Source organism: Anomalospiza imberbis, chromosome 3, assembly GCF_031753505.1.
Source record: "Anomalospiza imberbis isolate Cuckoo-Finch-1a 21T00152 chromosome 3, ASM3175350v1, whole genome shotgun sequence".
Classification (NCBI taxonomy): Eukaryota; Metazoa; Chordata; class Aves; order Passeriformes; family Viduidae; genus Anomalospiza; species Anomalospiza imberbis.
In genome coordinates this window covers 57,823,857-57,841,159 of record NC_089683.1, presented here as the reverse complement: position 1 = coordinate 57,841,159, position 17,303 = coordinate 57,823,857, and the positions used below count along the sequence as shown (strand labels likewise).

The window sequence follows — 17,303 nt, the reverse complement described above, 5'->3', positions numbered from 1 at the left end:
TTGTATCTCAAATAAAGAAACAAAGAAAAATGGTATCTGGTTTAGATGCATGCACTGAAATCCCAACTGGAACACTCACCCTGGTCTCAAACCACTCACAAAAAAGCCCTGCAACTCAGTACAATGTATCTTTTTTCCTGTCCAAAGATTTAAAGGCATTACCATAGTACCATACTATAGGAACCACTGTCATTCACTCCTGAATTCTTATGATTTTATATATTACAAAGTAATTTGTAATGGAAAGATCTCTGGAAATCTTCTGGTCTAGTCCTATTTCAATACATGGGCATTTCAAATTAGGCTGCTTAGAACCCTGTTCAGTCCGCATCCTTGTATATTGAAGAACAGAATTTCCACAAGCTGCAAAGCCTTTTTCAGTGCTTAACTACCCTCATAGTTTTTCTTAACTCTAGAAAATAATCAGGATTTCCTGCTACATTTTTTTGCCCACTACCCCTCATCCTATTACTGTACATCCGCAAGAAAAATCTTGATCAAACTTTTCTACTTCTTCACAGTAAGCAGTTCACAAAAGTCTCCCTGCAATCAACTGCTCATCAAATTTACTAGTGTAAATATTTTATTTCAAGAGCTTCTGGATGTTTATACAATCACTATACTAATCACCTAGTTTAAAGCTTACCATGTGTGGAGCACTGATTGTTGCTTGGAAACCTGTAAAACAAGAGAATGAGATGTTCACTGTTGTTCAGAGAGTAACCTTACAACCTTTATTACCTTGACTGTAAAGTGCAACACCTTCACTGTCACCCTCATTCAGGGCACAACATCCACACCCCAGTAGTTACACAGGTACTCTACATTAGAACTGAGTTACAGTACCTCAGCTGAAAGCTACGCTGTGTCAACTCTGCACTGGAAAAGAAAGGGTTTCATCCTTGATCTCAGTTACAATCTCATTTTTTTCACTATACATTGAATGAATATCACATACTGAGCAAGTAGGCTTAATTCAGAAGAGTAGTGTCTACCAAAATAATGTAATTCCTTTTTAGTCAGCCCCGACGTAAAAACCTGAATTTGTTAGTTTGAGTTTCATGTAATGGAGACCACTGAACATCTGGAGAACAACCTCGTGTGTTTTGCACACAGCAAATGAGAACAAACACCTATAAGAATGGGAGGAACACTCACCTATATTTGTTTTTGTAAAGATACATAAGTCTTTGAGTATGTATCTTAAAATATTTTTTAATTTTCCTATATAACTAACAAAATCCTAATAAATTTCACTTACCACAAACAATTAAAGGCAGGGAGAACATCAATAAAAAAGAAATTAGTACTTATACATAGCTCATTCTCTTGTCTTGGAAAGATAAAACTGGGACCTGGATGGAAAATTACTGTGCTATCAGTAGACCTGCCCATTCAAAGCCTATTTTTTGAAGATTTCACATAATCGTTTAAGAAACTTTGCATTGGTCCCAAATGAATAATTTCTGTTAAGATAGGGAATGCTTCTACCATAAACTGGATGCAAATTATTTTTATGTATTTACATCAGTGACACCATCATTAGTTGCTGTGGTTTGAAAAATAAACACATATTTACACATACCAATATTGGCTGAAAAACACCTCTCTACCTGATGCATCCAAATATGCCAACTGCATTCCACAAGAAACTGAAGCTTAGTTAAAAGGTATGCAATAAATTGATGAAGAACTAAACAACCTTCCAAATTAAAAAAAAGTATTTTCACATTCTTAGCATATAAATGACAAAAGCAGTCACAGTTACACAAACGAAAACAATCTCAATCACTTCTGCAGGATGCTCTTACCTATAGACTGTGGAGAGTCCATGTAGGGGTTGTATTTTGCATAGTGGCAACGGTCTGTAGCCAGCATTACTTCAAATACCTTGTCTGTTTTGATTATTCCATTTTCTATAAACAAACAAATAGATAAAAATGAAGGCATTTTTTCTCTTCTGCAGTGCAGGAGTCTGTGAAATGTGTTAACATACTCACAGCACTGTGAGAAATCATGTACCTTACACAGATCTTACACTCTTACCCTCATGATACTGCCCATGGCAGGGATTGGACTACCTCATCCTTAAAGGTCCCTTCCAGCCCAAACCCTTCTGTGATACTAAAATTAAATCTGGAGTCCAGAGATCAAATGATGCTTAAGCCAGTGATTGTTTTACAAATGTGATTACAGTGATTACAAATGCTTTCCCGAAACCACTTACAAAGATCTACCCCCTAGGAAAACTCAACTTGATGCACACCTTTGATAAATCCTGAAAATATAGTCAGTTAGAAATTAGTATTACTACACACACCAAACAAGATACACTTCATATTTCTAAGAAGCTATACAAGTAGTTATTGAAAAATAAACAAAAGCAAGTTAGAAATGTTAAGTTGAAGCATCACTGATCAGTACTTCAGTTTCCAGATCTGTTTGTGTTGTGTTAGCAAAGAAAAAAAATCCATTTGTTAAGAAACTCCCACTGAATCTGAATTCTTATGCTGGGGCAGACTGAGGCCAAAAAGTTTTTATAACAAAACACTCTGAAGCTTTTTTCACTTTTCAAAATAAAATATAAATGCACATGCATGTAAAATGCCAGAAGCAGCCATTTTTCCTTGCTGTTTTATTGAAGTTTTTTTAACATTGTTAATTCTATTTTTTTGAAGTTCCCAAGAGCCCATTAATGAAAAACAGAAAACTTTGGAAAACAAATGGAAGAAATTAATTAATTATCTGCATTAAAAGATTATATAAACTACAAATAACTGACATTTCAATGACGGATTGCTTCATTAACTACTTTCTTTAAATAAGGATTTATTTGCAAAATTATACTTTAGAAGGAAAAAAAAAAGATCATTTAAGCACTATTAATATCTAACCCAAAACATTAAAATCGGATTATGGAACTTGTGTAAGACTGTCCTGAGGTTGCACCAGGATTTTTTTTTTTTTTTGAAAAAACACACCTGTGCCCATGAATGGGCTAACTTCTGCAGAGACTTTACTGACTGTTTACTGGATGCTCCCAACTACACCTATTAATCATGGGATTTTCCTGCCTTTTTCCTTATCTACTATCTGTGTCCAGAATTAATTATCCTATATAACATAGGCATGAATTCAGAAAGGAAAATAACTCCTCAGATCATATTCATTTTTGGTCTGAAGACAAAGTATCACATAGAACTGCAAAAGAAATATACTATTACTAAGGGAAATTGTAAGGAAAACATTTCCTTTTTAAAATATATTATTTTTTTCAGTATCTCTAACTCCCAGAAAAAGCATACACTCCACTCACAGTCCCCTCCCATTAGATATATCCTGTTCTTTGACTTCATTTTGAACTGAATACTATAGCAGTTCCAGTTAGAGGAAACTCATTTCAATCCAAGATTTTAAATCTGAGCCAGCAGGCATTTGCAGCAGTTCATAAGTTTACTTACTGAGCAAAATTGTACCCAAAAGAAAACAAACAAATCAATCCATTAATACATTGACACTAACAACAGAGGGTAGTAAGGAAAAAAAAAGTTTTCCCTGACCACTAGAAATTAGTTGGATTAGTTGTATAGCAGTTCTGTGAACAAAGCATAGAAACTAAAAAATCAAACTTCTACTCTTAGAGTCTCATTAGGAATCACTAAGAAGTTAGTATCTCCTAAACAAATGTACTTTAAAAAAATGGAGAATAAGCAAGTCTAATTATAACAGAAGTGAGGAGATAAAGGCTCTAGGGGGCTGAAGGGATGTCAAAAAGCAGCAGCCAAGAAGCACTCACAAAAGGTCTAAAATAGTGATTTATTTCTTTACATGCAGATAGGTGTATATATTCTAGAACTATAGGTAGCCACCTGCTCTTTCCTTTTGTGCCTTGTGGAATAAACATGCAGAGAACAAAAAGAAGAAGCTTCCAGCTTGGAAGTGCAACTGCAGGGCCCTATGAAAAGGCCAAGAACCTTCTCTAATTTCACAAAACTTATCTCCAGTCAAAGTACATAGAACTATCAAATAAGATGCTAACACTGACAGGCAAATTACAAAAAAACCCTGAAAACAGAAACTACTAATATTCTAGATTTGGAGCATTCAGGATGCTCTGATTCAGCAAACAATCATGAGATTTGCTGACTGTTGCACTGTCTTTGATTATTGTAATATTTTCATCAGTAAATAAGAATTGAAGAAAGTTACCCATACTCAGAACCTGTGGGAGAAGCTAAATCTGCTGTCAACTGTTTATTTCAATTATTGAATAACACTCCATCCTCATAAAAAAACCCAATACCCTCTCAGCCACCCCCCCACAGATTAAGTCTGCTTTTCAAATTTGCTTATTATACAATGGAAACATCATCAAATTTTAGGTGGGAATTAAGAAAAACAATCAAGCCCTAAACAGTAAGGTCAATATTGACTTAGTTGTCATTTTTGTTGTGTTGATAACAATAAGATTTTTTTTCTTAGTCTCATGGCTGAATATAGAGAAACATAGCAACTGTAAGTACCGAACTCCAAAAAAGTCCTTTCTTTCCTGCAACAGTCAGTCCCAAGATGACCAGCTGCCAGGATCTTAATTCTGTCTGAAACATGTCTCTATCGAATTTTCAATTAAGTCAAGAAAACAAGCATATCCCCTGAAGAAGCCAATAATAGAAGCTTATATTGCAAAGAAGCCATTCTAATTTCATGACCTCTTTACCAAAAAACCAAAACAATCAAAAAAATTAACTATTAATAAAATGTTCACTGAAACCATTTTCTAAATCTTAAAACAAAGTGGTATATTGCAAGAAAATAATTGATAATTAAATGCATAGTAAAATATCCTTTCCAATTATAATGTGCACAGAAATCTCTCCTTGAGGAGACTGCTGGGTTTCAAGAATGATAATCAGTTTGTACTGTAAACAAATCAGATACTAAAGTGTTTACAAGCAATGGATAATACACAAACACAGTGACGGCTTGAAATAAAAAGTAAACTCAAATAAAACAGAGTTATATCAGCACAGCTTCAAAGCTTCAAAGGGCTGAAGCTGAAAAGTAAGTACTTAACAGTGAAGCACTGCCTGCCAAGTTCAAGAGTTACTCTGTGCAGAGGCTGTGGCAATGACAACTTGACATAATTGGAGCATGTTTTGAAAACTCTCTCTGGTCTGCCTCTTTTCCACAAATAACACCATGAAAACAGGAAAAGAGCTCAGAGCAGTCCTTGGACTTGAAGGTGGGAATATACTACTGTTGAATATAACCTGGGAAACTGGGCAGTTTGCTGTCAGAGAGCAAGGAAAGAAATTTCTGAAAAGGCACCATGGACTTGCAACAAATAAACAACCTATCTTTTTATTCTGTCTTTTATTTAGCAACAAATGCACTACTGAACTGCTTGAGTTTCAAAGAATTGCCTACTTCACTGATGGTATCCTGACTGTTGACCAAACACGTTTTCCAACCAAACCATAAAATACTAGCAGTCAACATTTACACCAACACTGGCTTCCAGATCAGAAAAGAGGATGTGTCACTGCCACATGATCCAGCACACAAGCTTACTATACAAACCATAACACCTACTCAAACTCCTCCTGTGGCTGACTTTATGTATTTAAAAAATCCTCATGCAGATCCTAAAACCATTTACTACTTCAACATCCACAAGTAGCACAACTACTTCAGCATCCACATAGTTCAGCTTCTTAGGTTACCTTCTCCATAACCACTGCAGAATACTTCACTTAGGAAGACAAATTTTCAGTGAAACAGTGATATTTTGAAATCATACAGAGATCTTAAGGCATGATGCAAACATATACAGCTTTATGTTACAAAATATTCATTCATGTAGACGGAAATTACTGATGTGACAAATCATAGAATGGTTTGGGTCAGAAGAATCCTTCAAGGTCAACTAGTTCCTTCTTATGTTGGGAGCCCCAGAGCTAGATGCAGCACTCCAGGTGGGACGTCACCAGTGCAGAGCAGAAGAGTAGAATTGCCTCCCCTGCCGTGCTGGTCACAACACTTTTGATGCAGGACTGTTTGCTCTCCACAAACTTGCAGAGAGTGCCCTTGATCCCACTGTCAATGTCAATGACAACGATGTTAAACAATACCAGTCCAAGTGCCAACCCCTGAGGAACACCACTCGTCACAGTCTTCAACTGAACATAGAGCTCTCGATGACAACTCTTTTGAGTCCTACCACCCAGCCTTATCTATCAAATGGTCCATCCATCTAATCCATGCCTCTCACTTTTAAAGATATGGATATAGTGCAGGACAGTGTCAAATGACAGTCTCCACCTGACCCATGAAAATCAGCTAGCAGCTTTCCAGAGGAGAATGGGCTGCAACAGAACCACATCCTGATTTGCAAGCAATGTGAAGACTGTTTTAAGCACCTGATCAACTGACATTTTTAAAGTCAAGGTCTTTTTGTTTGAGCAGAGGAAGAAAAAAATAGGAAAGAATGTGGTTCAGTTAATAGAATTTTATTTAGTAATGAGCATAGGAAGATTTCACTGTAAAGCACGAACACAAAGAAAACACTTGGAACAAGAAGTGATGCATCAGCACCCTAAAATCCAGTAACGGACACTGACCCAAACCATACAAAGCTCTTTGTGCTACATAAATTGAAAGCAGGTGTTTGTAAACAAGTGTTTCTTATACCATTCATACATGCAAATTTCTTGTGCTTTGCTGATAATTTAAGAGCTATTCGCCTGAAATATTCAGCTGTCCATCTATTTTCACTGTGATTTGGATTCACAATATCCAAACATTATCCAAAGGAGGTTGCATACAGCTCACTGGAAGGAATCACTTTAGTGTCTCTTGTTCAGAGACACAACGACAGAAAGACTGAGGAAAGCAAAAAACTATCAGAGTTAATCTTACAGCCCAGAAATGAAACACAAATATCAAGTCCCATGAAAATTCTGAAGTGATGGAAATTTTTTTAAATAGGAGTAATAACAGTAATAATAATAATAATAAAAGTAATAAATATTCAATTACCATTTAAATGCTACTCAAATACCTGCAGAAGTAAAACATGGGAATCATAAGCTAGGCTCAACACAAACTAGTATACAGCCTCAAGCTTCAATTAAATACAAACTTACCTGTCAACATTTCACTTTTATTTTAAGGTAGTATTCCCTCCCTATTTAATAAGGATCACCTTCAAAAACAACCCATCCACTCTGGTGTAATGGGTAAGAGTTTTCTATTCATTTTCATGGATCTGAAAGTCTGCAGTTAACTAATTTAGACATTTCAACCACAGCTGTATTGCCCCCTCCTACCACAGGGCAGTGTTGCAAAGTTGGTATTAACCATTTTTTCCTCCAGGGGAGGAGAAAGGCCTGCTAAACACAGCCTTCCAGCACACAGATTTATACAGAGGTTCTCTGTAATGTACTCACATTTATCATAATGATTATGTTGATTTCATCTAAATCTGTATCAGCAGCTGAATGAAGAAACTTTGAGGAGTACATGAAAGAAAAAAGTAACTTTAGGTTGGTTTCAGCATGCAAAAACATAGAACCTCATTTTCCAACGAACTTTAACACCCATGTGCGGATGAGGGAGACTTCAACATCTGAGCACTCCTTAATCCCTCAACATTTGAGAAGGCTGAGGTTCACTTACACATCACATGGAAAGTCAAAACTAAAGAGTTCAATACAAACTGACAACAACCATCAATAATAATGAAAAAATGTTGCAAAAGTTAAGATAAAGTTAGCTGGATCAGACAGATAGACAGGGAACTCTCTTCACAATAAGGCTTGTGGCAAAACTACTTACAGCTTTAGTAGATCGGTAAAGAAGGCAGATGGTGCACATCTCACACCTAACTGAGCAGATTCCATGCAACCACTCTGCAGTTTTCAGAAAAGCCAATGCTGTTAAGACCAGCAGCTAGACCACACAAAGAGTTTGTCATTATGACGGTGGTTTCATTAAGGCACTAGTACTACATGAAAGTTGAGGAAGATCAGCAAAACATAACTCTGACTCTTGGGACAAAATTACAAAGAAATGTCCTATTAGCAGAAATTAGGAAGAATTTCTGAAGCTGTATTTCAGCAGTGCAAGCATTTAAAACTATTTTGTCCTCAAGTCCACTACTGAAGTATTCAGGTTCTGAAGTCTTAAAATGTAACTCATAAGTCAGCCAGTACAAAAGTCCAGTTTACTGATCTCAAACTTTAAAAGAGTTCACTCAGTTTTTGCCAAATGTTGGCAATTTAAGTTAAAAATTAAAACATTAATAAAATTAGCCTAATCAAAAATTTAATACAATTATTTACTTGAAGTGTTACGTAGCACTAAAGAACATGACTTTGAGGCGTTAAGGGATAACAGTCACATAAACATTCACTCAAAAGAACATGAACATTATACATTTCTTTCTAGGCTTTCCAGTAGCCCTTAGTGATCTCCTGATGCTACATCAGAATGAAAGAAACAGTAGCATTAAAATAAAAGCTTAGAGTTGTACTGAAGCTAAACCATAGAAGATTCCCTCTTTTTAAAATGTCTACATGCAGCAATAATGGCCTGTTTTGGACACATTTGCATTATCATTTCCATTTTGCTATGGATTACTAGGCAGCTTCAGACCACCAGAAAAAAATCAAATCATGGCATTATATTCACATACAAAAATAAAAAGATATCTTCAATCAAGCAAAAGAATTAAATATTTTAAATTAAAATTATTTATTAGGAGTTATAAAGATTTGCGATGAAAATAATCAGCAAAATATGCCCTCTTTTTTGCTTGAATGATCAAGGACTTGGATTTTGATGCACTGAATTTTGGGAGTTTCTGGGGAAGTATGGTTATGGTTTTAACATTACCCTGACACCCTGTCTAACATTAAGGGAAATAAACATGCCAACAACAAAGACCCAGTTAAGAACACAATCTTAATTTACACACCAATAAAATGTGATAAATGTTATTAAATTTAGGTTGAGTTTTTTTCTGTTATCATTTCCTATTATTTGGGATATCTAGTTGTCTTGATTTACTCGAAGGCCTGCCTCTTAAAAGATCAAGGGTATAGAAATTCCTTCAAAACATTTCACTGATATGGGCAAATCATTAGCAAATACTTAAATCTTACTTAAAAATAAAAAAGTTTCACAGCAACTCCTTTAGGCAATTATTCAAATTACTTGCTAACAAAATTTTTTATAAATCTCAATGCTCCAAAAAATAGCATCACAGATTTCAAGGCTGCCACCTGAGACATGAACTAAATTTAAGAAATTTTAGATATTCTTAAATTAACTTGTCAGTGGATGTGTTAATTTTTAATTGAAAAAAAAAAATAGCTCACTTTCCAACCCTTTCACTACCTGGTCATAAGTTACAATGCTTAGTCACTGAAGCCTCAATACATTCATGATGAAGGAAAAGGTGGTCACTGAATGCACACAACAGGCAGCATAAGTACTTGTACAGGGGAGTCATTAAATTTGGTCTAATTTTCCATTATTATTTCCCTTCTTCATGTTCATCCAAGTTACATTACTCTTCCTTGAGCAAAATTAGACAGATGTAGAAGAGATTTGGATAAACCAAGGGAAAATACATGACAGAGGAAAATAAACAAAACCAAACCAATGTTTACTACTTGCTGAACCTAGCTTAGGTTTACTATATGCAATGCTTTCCCATTCATGGCAGTTCCCAAAGACATTTGTCCTCAGCAACCAGAAACTTGCACCAAAAGTGCAAATTCATTGCAGATAAGCCTTCATCATGACGAAGCATGCCAAGAGCCCATTTTTAATTATTTAACATTTAAATAATTAAAACACTTGGAGAAATACCTTTAGCACATTTAAAAATAGAATTCTCAGACCCTGATAATATTTGAATATATACTGATTTCAAGCATCATTCACATTGAAAAATTAAGACTCTGATCTTATGTAAGGTGCAAAATTTTGTGGAATCTTGTAAATTACAGTTGCTAACTTTCTTTCGCCACACAAGTTTATTAGGTGAGGAACAACTTCTGCCACAGACAAGTTAACTCACCTTCACTTTCACTGGAAAATGTGGATTCAAGAGCAGGTATACATGAGGAAAACACCATTGACGTAAGATGATCAGGGAAATAAGCAAAGCAAGTTTGTCCTATGGCAGCATGACATTGACTGGAGGGAAAAGGCGCAATAAGGAAACTTAATGAACTTTGATTGCTTGTGAACTGGACAGGGAACCAATTTTTCTGTCCTTCACGTGGGCAAGGAAAGCTGATTTCTAAGATGTTGGCATGTAAAGTAGCAGGACTTGGCAAAAGCCCAAGTATGAAAGAAGCTGAAATGATCTAATAGTAACCTATCAGCGGATAGCTGAAGATACAGAGAGGGGAAAAAAGTTACAGATTTAGAATCAAAAGACTTCCAACCAAGCAAGACAACAGTAAATAACTCACCAATTCTTTTCCTTCTTCCTTAGCACCTCTATATGACAGATTCATAATTTTAAAACATCTCCTGTCAGAGTTACTTATTTAAACATAGGTAATTATTTCTGTGTTAGCACGATTTCTAACCCTACTGTAACCTGCACTTAGACAGCTTCCTAGAAATGTTGTCTGCTAAAAGATCTTACTTTAAATATATTTTTGGGAGAAGTTCACTCAAGTTTGAAGGCACATGTTCAACTATTTTCAGTTAGGAAGAAGCAAAAATTTAAATAATTATTCAGTGAAGGTGAAAAATGTTTGTTTTAAGGCTTTAACGAACAAATTATCATTCAGATTAAAAAAAGGCATTTTTAAAAAATGATAAGTACTTTCAAGAACCACTGAAACAAAGCAGCTGAACACCTCGTAGCAACAGCACATTCAAGGACAGCATTTTTGTTCTGAAGAACATGTTTTAAACAAGTTTATTTTGCATATGTCAAATTGTGCATCTATGATGCCTCAAATTAACAGCGCAAAAAGATGTTTACAATGCAACATTAAAAATCAAAACAACAAAACAATGTACTGCAACATTCTTCAGTCACTTGTCCCTAAACATGTGCTGAAAAACATGCAAAGTTCTGGGGCCCTCCTTATTAGTTTGTCCCTTTTAAGACAGGGCAGCAAAGATAAAGCCTATAAAGAATACCTGCCTAAATCTGCATTGTAAATACCCAGAATCACTTGTCACTGCCCTGACACAATGATTTTTACATTCCAGAAAAGTTAGTTCTACACTTAAGGCAACAATGAAATGAGCAGTAAAGCAAATGTCATGAAATGGAGAATTTTATTGCCACAAAACAGAAGCACTACTAACTGTCAATAATAGCTTATAATTAAGAATAATCTTTATAGCTGTTTTAAAGGAAAAGAACATGCAGCGTACAGGAATCTTCCAATTATGTTTTTATTTGGAAGCAAAACCACTTTAATAAGTTCCCATTTTCCCCAGCCCTCATTAATCCACAATCAAGTTTACTGCTTCTCTAACCAAAATAGTACAACAGCTTATAGACATTGAGGAGTTTAAATCTTGATGTTTCACAAGTCATGAGAAAGTGACCTAGTCTTACAGCACTGCCTCCCTCACAGGCAATTCTACAAGAACAGTCAAGAGAAGAATTGTGGCATAAGGGCAGGGGCAAGAACCTCTCCACCAGGATTTGTGGCAGAAGAAAACATACTGTGTCACTACAACTTGCCTTATTTTCTTTAAGTTATGCAAAATATACACTACATTACACACATATTTACTAAGTTACACACAAGACAAACATTGGACAACACCAAATTAACCTCATCCAATTTGCATTCTCACTTTTAGCATAAAATGCTGTAAATGCTATGTAGCTGTTTTTAGAGAGGGGAAAATACACTGATGGATCAACTACTCCAAAAGGATTATCTGGAACATTTGAGTCTTTCTTTAACCAATAATTTTTAAGTTTGTTGAAACATATCTGGGGGAATTGTATGACATTAAACAGTACTTTCTTCTAAATCTGTTCCCAACTTTAGCAACAAGGTATCATCCTACCTGAGGAACTCTTACTTGAAAGTTATGGTCTTAATTCAGCAGCTGCTCTGCACTGATAAAACCCTACACCATGAAGTCCCACTGAAGTTGACAACGCAATCTTCCTGCAACATCAAAGGCCTCTTTGCTTCCACAATATTTCACTGCCAATCCACTCTTTCCCTGTTTTACACCCCTCAAAACATTTTGGCATGCATATGCAAAACAGAGAGGGGGAAATTACCATTAGTGCATGCTTTGAGATTACAATATTGAGCACTTCTATTTTACTTTCCTCTTCCTATGCAACTACTGCTGTATACTAACTACATTTTTTAGCTTTAAAATTTTTTAGCTTAAAGTTTTTAGCTTTGTCATCGTTATTTGCAACGCCCTAAACAGTTTCCATGTGTTGAAAAACTGTCATTGTCTTCTTCGACAAAGAAACTGGTTTTGCCTTCATGTTCTGAGCACCCTAGACTATTCTGGGAATAATTGTTTTTTGGATGTATTTTGGTGTTTAACGTTGATTTTTACATCAGAAAGTTTTTCCCTGCTGTGTAAGAGAACAGTATTTCACTAAAACAGTATTTCTAGCTCTTTCAGTTGCAAAACAAAACAAAACAAATGTATCGCAGCACTTATAACTAGAGAAGTTATTATCAATTTATTAAACCGAATTTTTACAACGAAACTCTACAATAATTAGTAGCTTTTACAGGGAAGCTGAAAGTCACTTCAGCATGTATTATTCTGCTGAATGTGATAGTTTTCAAAAGAAAATACTAAGAAAGACCACAGGATCAGATGATCTAACATAAGCAGAGAAAAGGAGAAACAACAAGAGTGATTCTCCTATGACACCAGAATAATGAGGCCACACAGATGAACTTGTCTGTGGTGTTGTAGTATCACTAAAATAGGAGACAAATGTCATAATACAGGCTCCAGATCTACATCCGTTTACATCTAGGACACGGACTTAAGAGGAAGGCAAAAGGCCAGAAGCAGAGACGAGAGACACTGTAAGTATATTTAAGAGACGTTAATTCTATTCTAATATGAAAAATGGAAGCTCCGAATGCATAAGGTGTTGTCTCTCCGTCCTCTCAGGACCTGCAGACTTCAGGATGTACTGAAGTACATCGGCGAAGAAGTGCCCGCCCAACACCTTCCACGTTCAGCACGGGGACAGCACAAACCCTCGGCGAGCACAAGGGAGCGCCCAGTGCCGGGCAGCCACCGCAAAGCTCGGCTGTCACAGCACGAGTCCGCAACCCTGACAGCTCCTCTCCTCTCCCCGCGGTCCCAGCCCACCCCTTCGAGCGGAGCCACTCGGGACCCCGCCGGGAAGGGGGGAGGAGGGACTGCTGCCACACGCCCCTTTCACCCAGCACCAACAGCCGCGGCCTCTTCGGCGCGATTCCCAAACCCAGGCGGCTCCCGCTGCGTTGTTCAGCCCGGGCCTGAAAGACCGGAGGGCGCCCGCCGACACCACCAGTCCCGCCGGCCGGAGCGAACCAGATGGACGCCGATCCCGGTGCGGGGGTCACAGGCCCTCCGGCACTGCCGCCGCGGCCCCGCCTCAGCTCGCACAAGGCAGGCGGGAACGGGGCCGGCGAGGGGGGGATGCGGCGAGTAGGGAACAGTCACGGCCGCCGCACGGCGCTTCCCCTCCGGGACCGCCATCGGCGCCACCCCGCCCGCCGCACTGCCTCCCGCAACAACGGCCCGGCCCGCCCTGCGACACCGGCCGCCGCCCGGACGCACACCCCTCCGCCCGAGCACCCGGGCACGCACGGACACACCCCCGGTCAGACATAGAAACACGCAATACAGACACGGACGGACGGACAACACGGACACACGCGCCCGGGCGCCGGTGTCGCTCCCCGTGACAGCTAGCGGCGGGTCGGGTGGGCGCCGCGGGAGCGCGCGGTCGCTAGCGGCCGCCCCGCAGCCCAGGGGTCCCGCCCGCGCCCGCGCCCCGGGACTCACTGCGGAGGTTGTGGATGAGCTCGGAGTGGCTGGCGCCGCCCGACTTCCAGGCCATCGCTAGGCACACTCTGCGGAGCAGGTACAGAGCCGCCTTCAGCGCCGCGACTGCGCACAGCAGCTTCCCCAGGAAGGACACAACCTCCAGCGCCGACACAGGCGCCGCCTCCTCGCCGCCTCCTCCCGCGGCCGCCGCCGCTGCGGCTGCCGCGCGCTCGCTGAGGGGAGGGGCCACGCGCCCACCGCCCCGCGCGCCCGACATGCCCCGGCCGCCGCCGCCGCCGCTCCGCCGGCCGGCGCCGTGCCCCCCGCGCCCCCCCCGCGCATGCGCGCCCACCGCGCCCAGGGGCGCGCGTGGGGAGATCCTCGCGCCGAGGCGGAGATGCACAGCGGCTGCTCCCGGCCCGCGCGTTTTGGGTCCGGGGCCCTGGATCCCGCGCTGGCGGCGGGACCCTAGTCCTTCCCTCGCCTCAGAAAGTGCGGCGGGGCGGGACGGGTCTGGGGACACGGGTCTGGGGACGCGGGTATGTGAACTTAGGAGCTCTGTTACTTAATGAGATAGCGAAACGGCACCTCGGTGCGCACGCACTTTCCCCCCTGCCCCGGCCTTAGCCACTCCAGTGACACGAGTCGGTACACGCCGGCTACCGGAGAAGGCGGTGTCGGGGCGGCCGAACGGTGCCTGCGCCGCCAGCTCCGGGCTCCGACCCAGCGCGCGACCCGCCGCCCTTGCGACGGAACCAATTAGCAGCGTCTCCCGGCGCGCTGTTTTGCATGGGGCGCGCCTATTGGCCGCGGCTAGCCCGCGCGGGCCAGGCCTACGTGTTGGAGGCTGCCATTGGTCAGGTGGCCCGTGTGTGTCCCGTGTGTGTCCACGGCAGGCCACGGTGGGGACGGGGCTGGGCGGGTGCGACCTGCACCCGGGAAACAGCGCGGGAATGGGAGCGGGCCGGAAGGGTACGGAGAGGTGGCAGAGCCGTACATTGGCTGAAGGCCGCGAAAGTACCGATGTTTTCACAGGAGCATCTACCGGTGCAATACCGATGACGTAGGACACAGTTACAAATTAGAATTACTTTTAAGAGGTATCCAGGACAATAGCTCAGAATTTAGTAAATGCCGATGGGCCTTTATTCTGCCCCAGCATTAGGCCCATGATGAAGTAGCAATCTTAAGGGAAAAGTAGCACCTCCGGATCCTCCCGCAGCTGTAACATAACGAGGAAAAACAGAGAATTCATTTCCTACAGTCCTGTAGTATTTCTCCCTCCTCTGAAACTCCTTTATGATTAATTTTGCCGCCAGTATTCATTTGCCACCTGTTATTTATACACGTTTCTATTGTTTAAAGGGAAAGCATACATCATCTTTGCAATTTTAGGAACCCACTGTCAGTGCTGTGACTTCTGCATTTGTGCTGCCTTCTGGTCCTTGCAAATGGGCTTCACACACCTGGGAATAGTTTTGCAGCACTTTCTTTCTTAACCAGGCACACTGGCACAGGTATTTCATCCACATGGTACCAGACAGCAGGGTTTTCAGTTCTTAGCTTTTAAAACGTGAGAACACTGATACATAACTATGGATAGGTTGGCCCTAACAATTGTATATTGTATAGACATTGGGGAAAATAAGGTGTCATCTAGCAGATATTTCAAGTATTTCTGATACAAGGACACAGCCTAAGATACCACCATGGGAGATTACACAGATTTTATCTTCTGTGAGAGAGCCCATCTTGACTATGAGTGTTGAACCTGTTCCAGCTCCACACAACACATCTATTTCATCCAATCATTGCTGGTTCAGGTGAAGAGGTGAAGGTGGGAATCTGCTTCTCTACTTTGCAGTCAGTCCAGGGCAAATCTGACAGTTGCTTAATGCATATACTTCCCATCTGGTTCTTTTAATCCTGGAGACAGATCTACTGCTTCATTCTGTGCTCTCCATCTAACTTCTAAGCGTGATCTGGCAACTGCAGTCCTAGTGAGGCTCCCAGCCTGTCCCAGATTATAAAAGATCTCCCTGATACACCCAGTGGGCTGAGAGAGAAGGAAAGAAGCCATGGAGTTAGAGGAATTCCCAGAGGGCAGCAAGTACAGAGAACAGACAGACATTGTAAAACTACAGCACAGAAATACTTAATTGTTTTAAATGCAAAAGACATTTTCTATTGTCAGATGCAAGCAAACTGCATCGCTCTCACATAGAGTGGTTGCTGCCAAGAAAATAGCTGGCCCATGTTTAAAAGCATTCCAGGGATACTTACCCCCTTGGGAGACCAAAACCACAACAGAAACCATTTACATACAAGCTGATGCTGCTTACCAGGACCAGCTTGAATTAGGCTTAGGCTTGTCACAGAGCACCGAGAGCAAACACGCATTTCTCTCTTAGGAGTTTGCAGTCTTGCCCGGTCGCTTTCTGACTTAGTGTACCTATTTGCCATGTTCTTGACATGAGGATTCAGAGAATGAAAATAAGTGTGGGCCTTCCTTAACAATATCTGGGGTGTCTTGGATGGATATCAGGCATGTGTGAAGGAAACAGCACTTGGCTTGGCAGGCTTCCAGGAGCTCTAAGACAAGCCAAGTTTCCTTGAAGGGCCCTGGGAAACTAACATGCACCAATAGTGGCAGGATGCACCCATTTATGCAGTAAACAAATGGAGGAGTCCCTAACTATCAGTTCCACAATCCCATGCCATAAGTACATTTTAAAAACCTATTAGAAGCACATCCATTGAGACTAAACTAAAAGCAACATAGACATTCTTTACTAGTGTAAAATACGAGCAGAAATAATAATAAAAAAATGTTTTCTGGCCATCACCATTCCTGTGAAACCTATCCATTTGCTCTGATACTCAGGATTTCTGTATCCTACTCCAACTCACTTGTCCAAATCATTGTGAGCACCTTGGTCCCTGGATGCTCACTGTCAATTGCAAGCACCTCCATTTTCCACATGTAGAGCCATTTCCCTAGACCCTCCAGGGAGCTGATGCATGGATAGCTCTTAGAGAAAAGGCACAGGAATGCCAGCAGCCAGTGGGCCACCATATGATTGTTCTGACATGAAGATCCCACTAACTGTAAGCACATCGTCTCTTCTTCCTTTGCTGCATATTCACCCACATCCCAATCCTCTCTAGCTGTACTTACATACATGTATATATAAACCCCTCCAAAATACTATTTCTGTTTGATTCCTTCCCTCCCACCTCATAAGCCCATTAGACTTTTTTTAATTCTTTGAATTTAGAAA

General features: G+C 40.5%; 1 protein-coding gene across 4 annotated transcripts in view; it reads right to left on the bottom strand.

Annotated features, from left to right (window-relative positions):
• The window catches only part of PCMT1 (protein-L-isoaspartate (D-aspartate) O-methyltransferase), a 36,183-nt gene extending 21,852 nt beyond the window's left edge, over nucleotides 1-14,331 (bottom strand). For 2 of the 4 annotated variants that reach the window (XM_068184582.1, XM_068184583.1), the window contains exons 1-3: nucleotides 14,041-14,330; nucleotides 1,812-1,916; nucleotides 647-678 (exon numbers count right to left, since the gene is read on the bottom strand). In XM_068184582.1, coding sequence (XP_068040683.1) covers nucleotides 647-678; nucleotides 1,812-1,916; nucleotides 14,041-14,299 — 396 coding nt within the window. In that variant the 5' untranslated portion in view covers nucleotides 14,300-14,330. Of the gene's footprint in view, nucleotides 1-646; nucleotides 679-1,811; nucleotides 1,917-14,040 lie in introns of all 4 variants that reach the window. The other 2 variants (XM_068184581.1, XM_068184584.1) reach the window with 2 other exon arrangements.
• Between the last annotated feature and the right edge of the window lie 2,972 nt (nucleotides 14,332-17,303).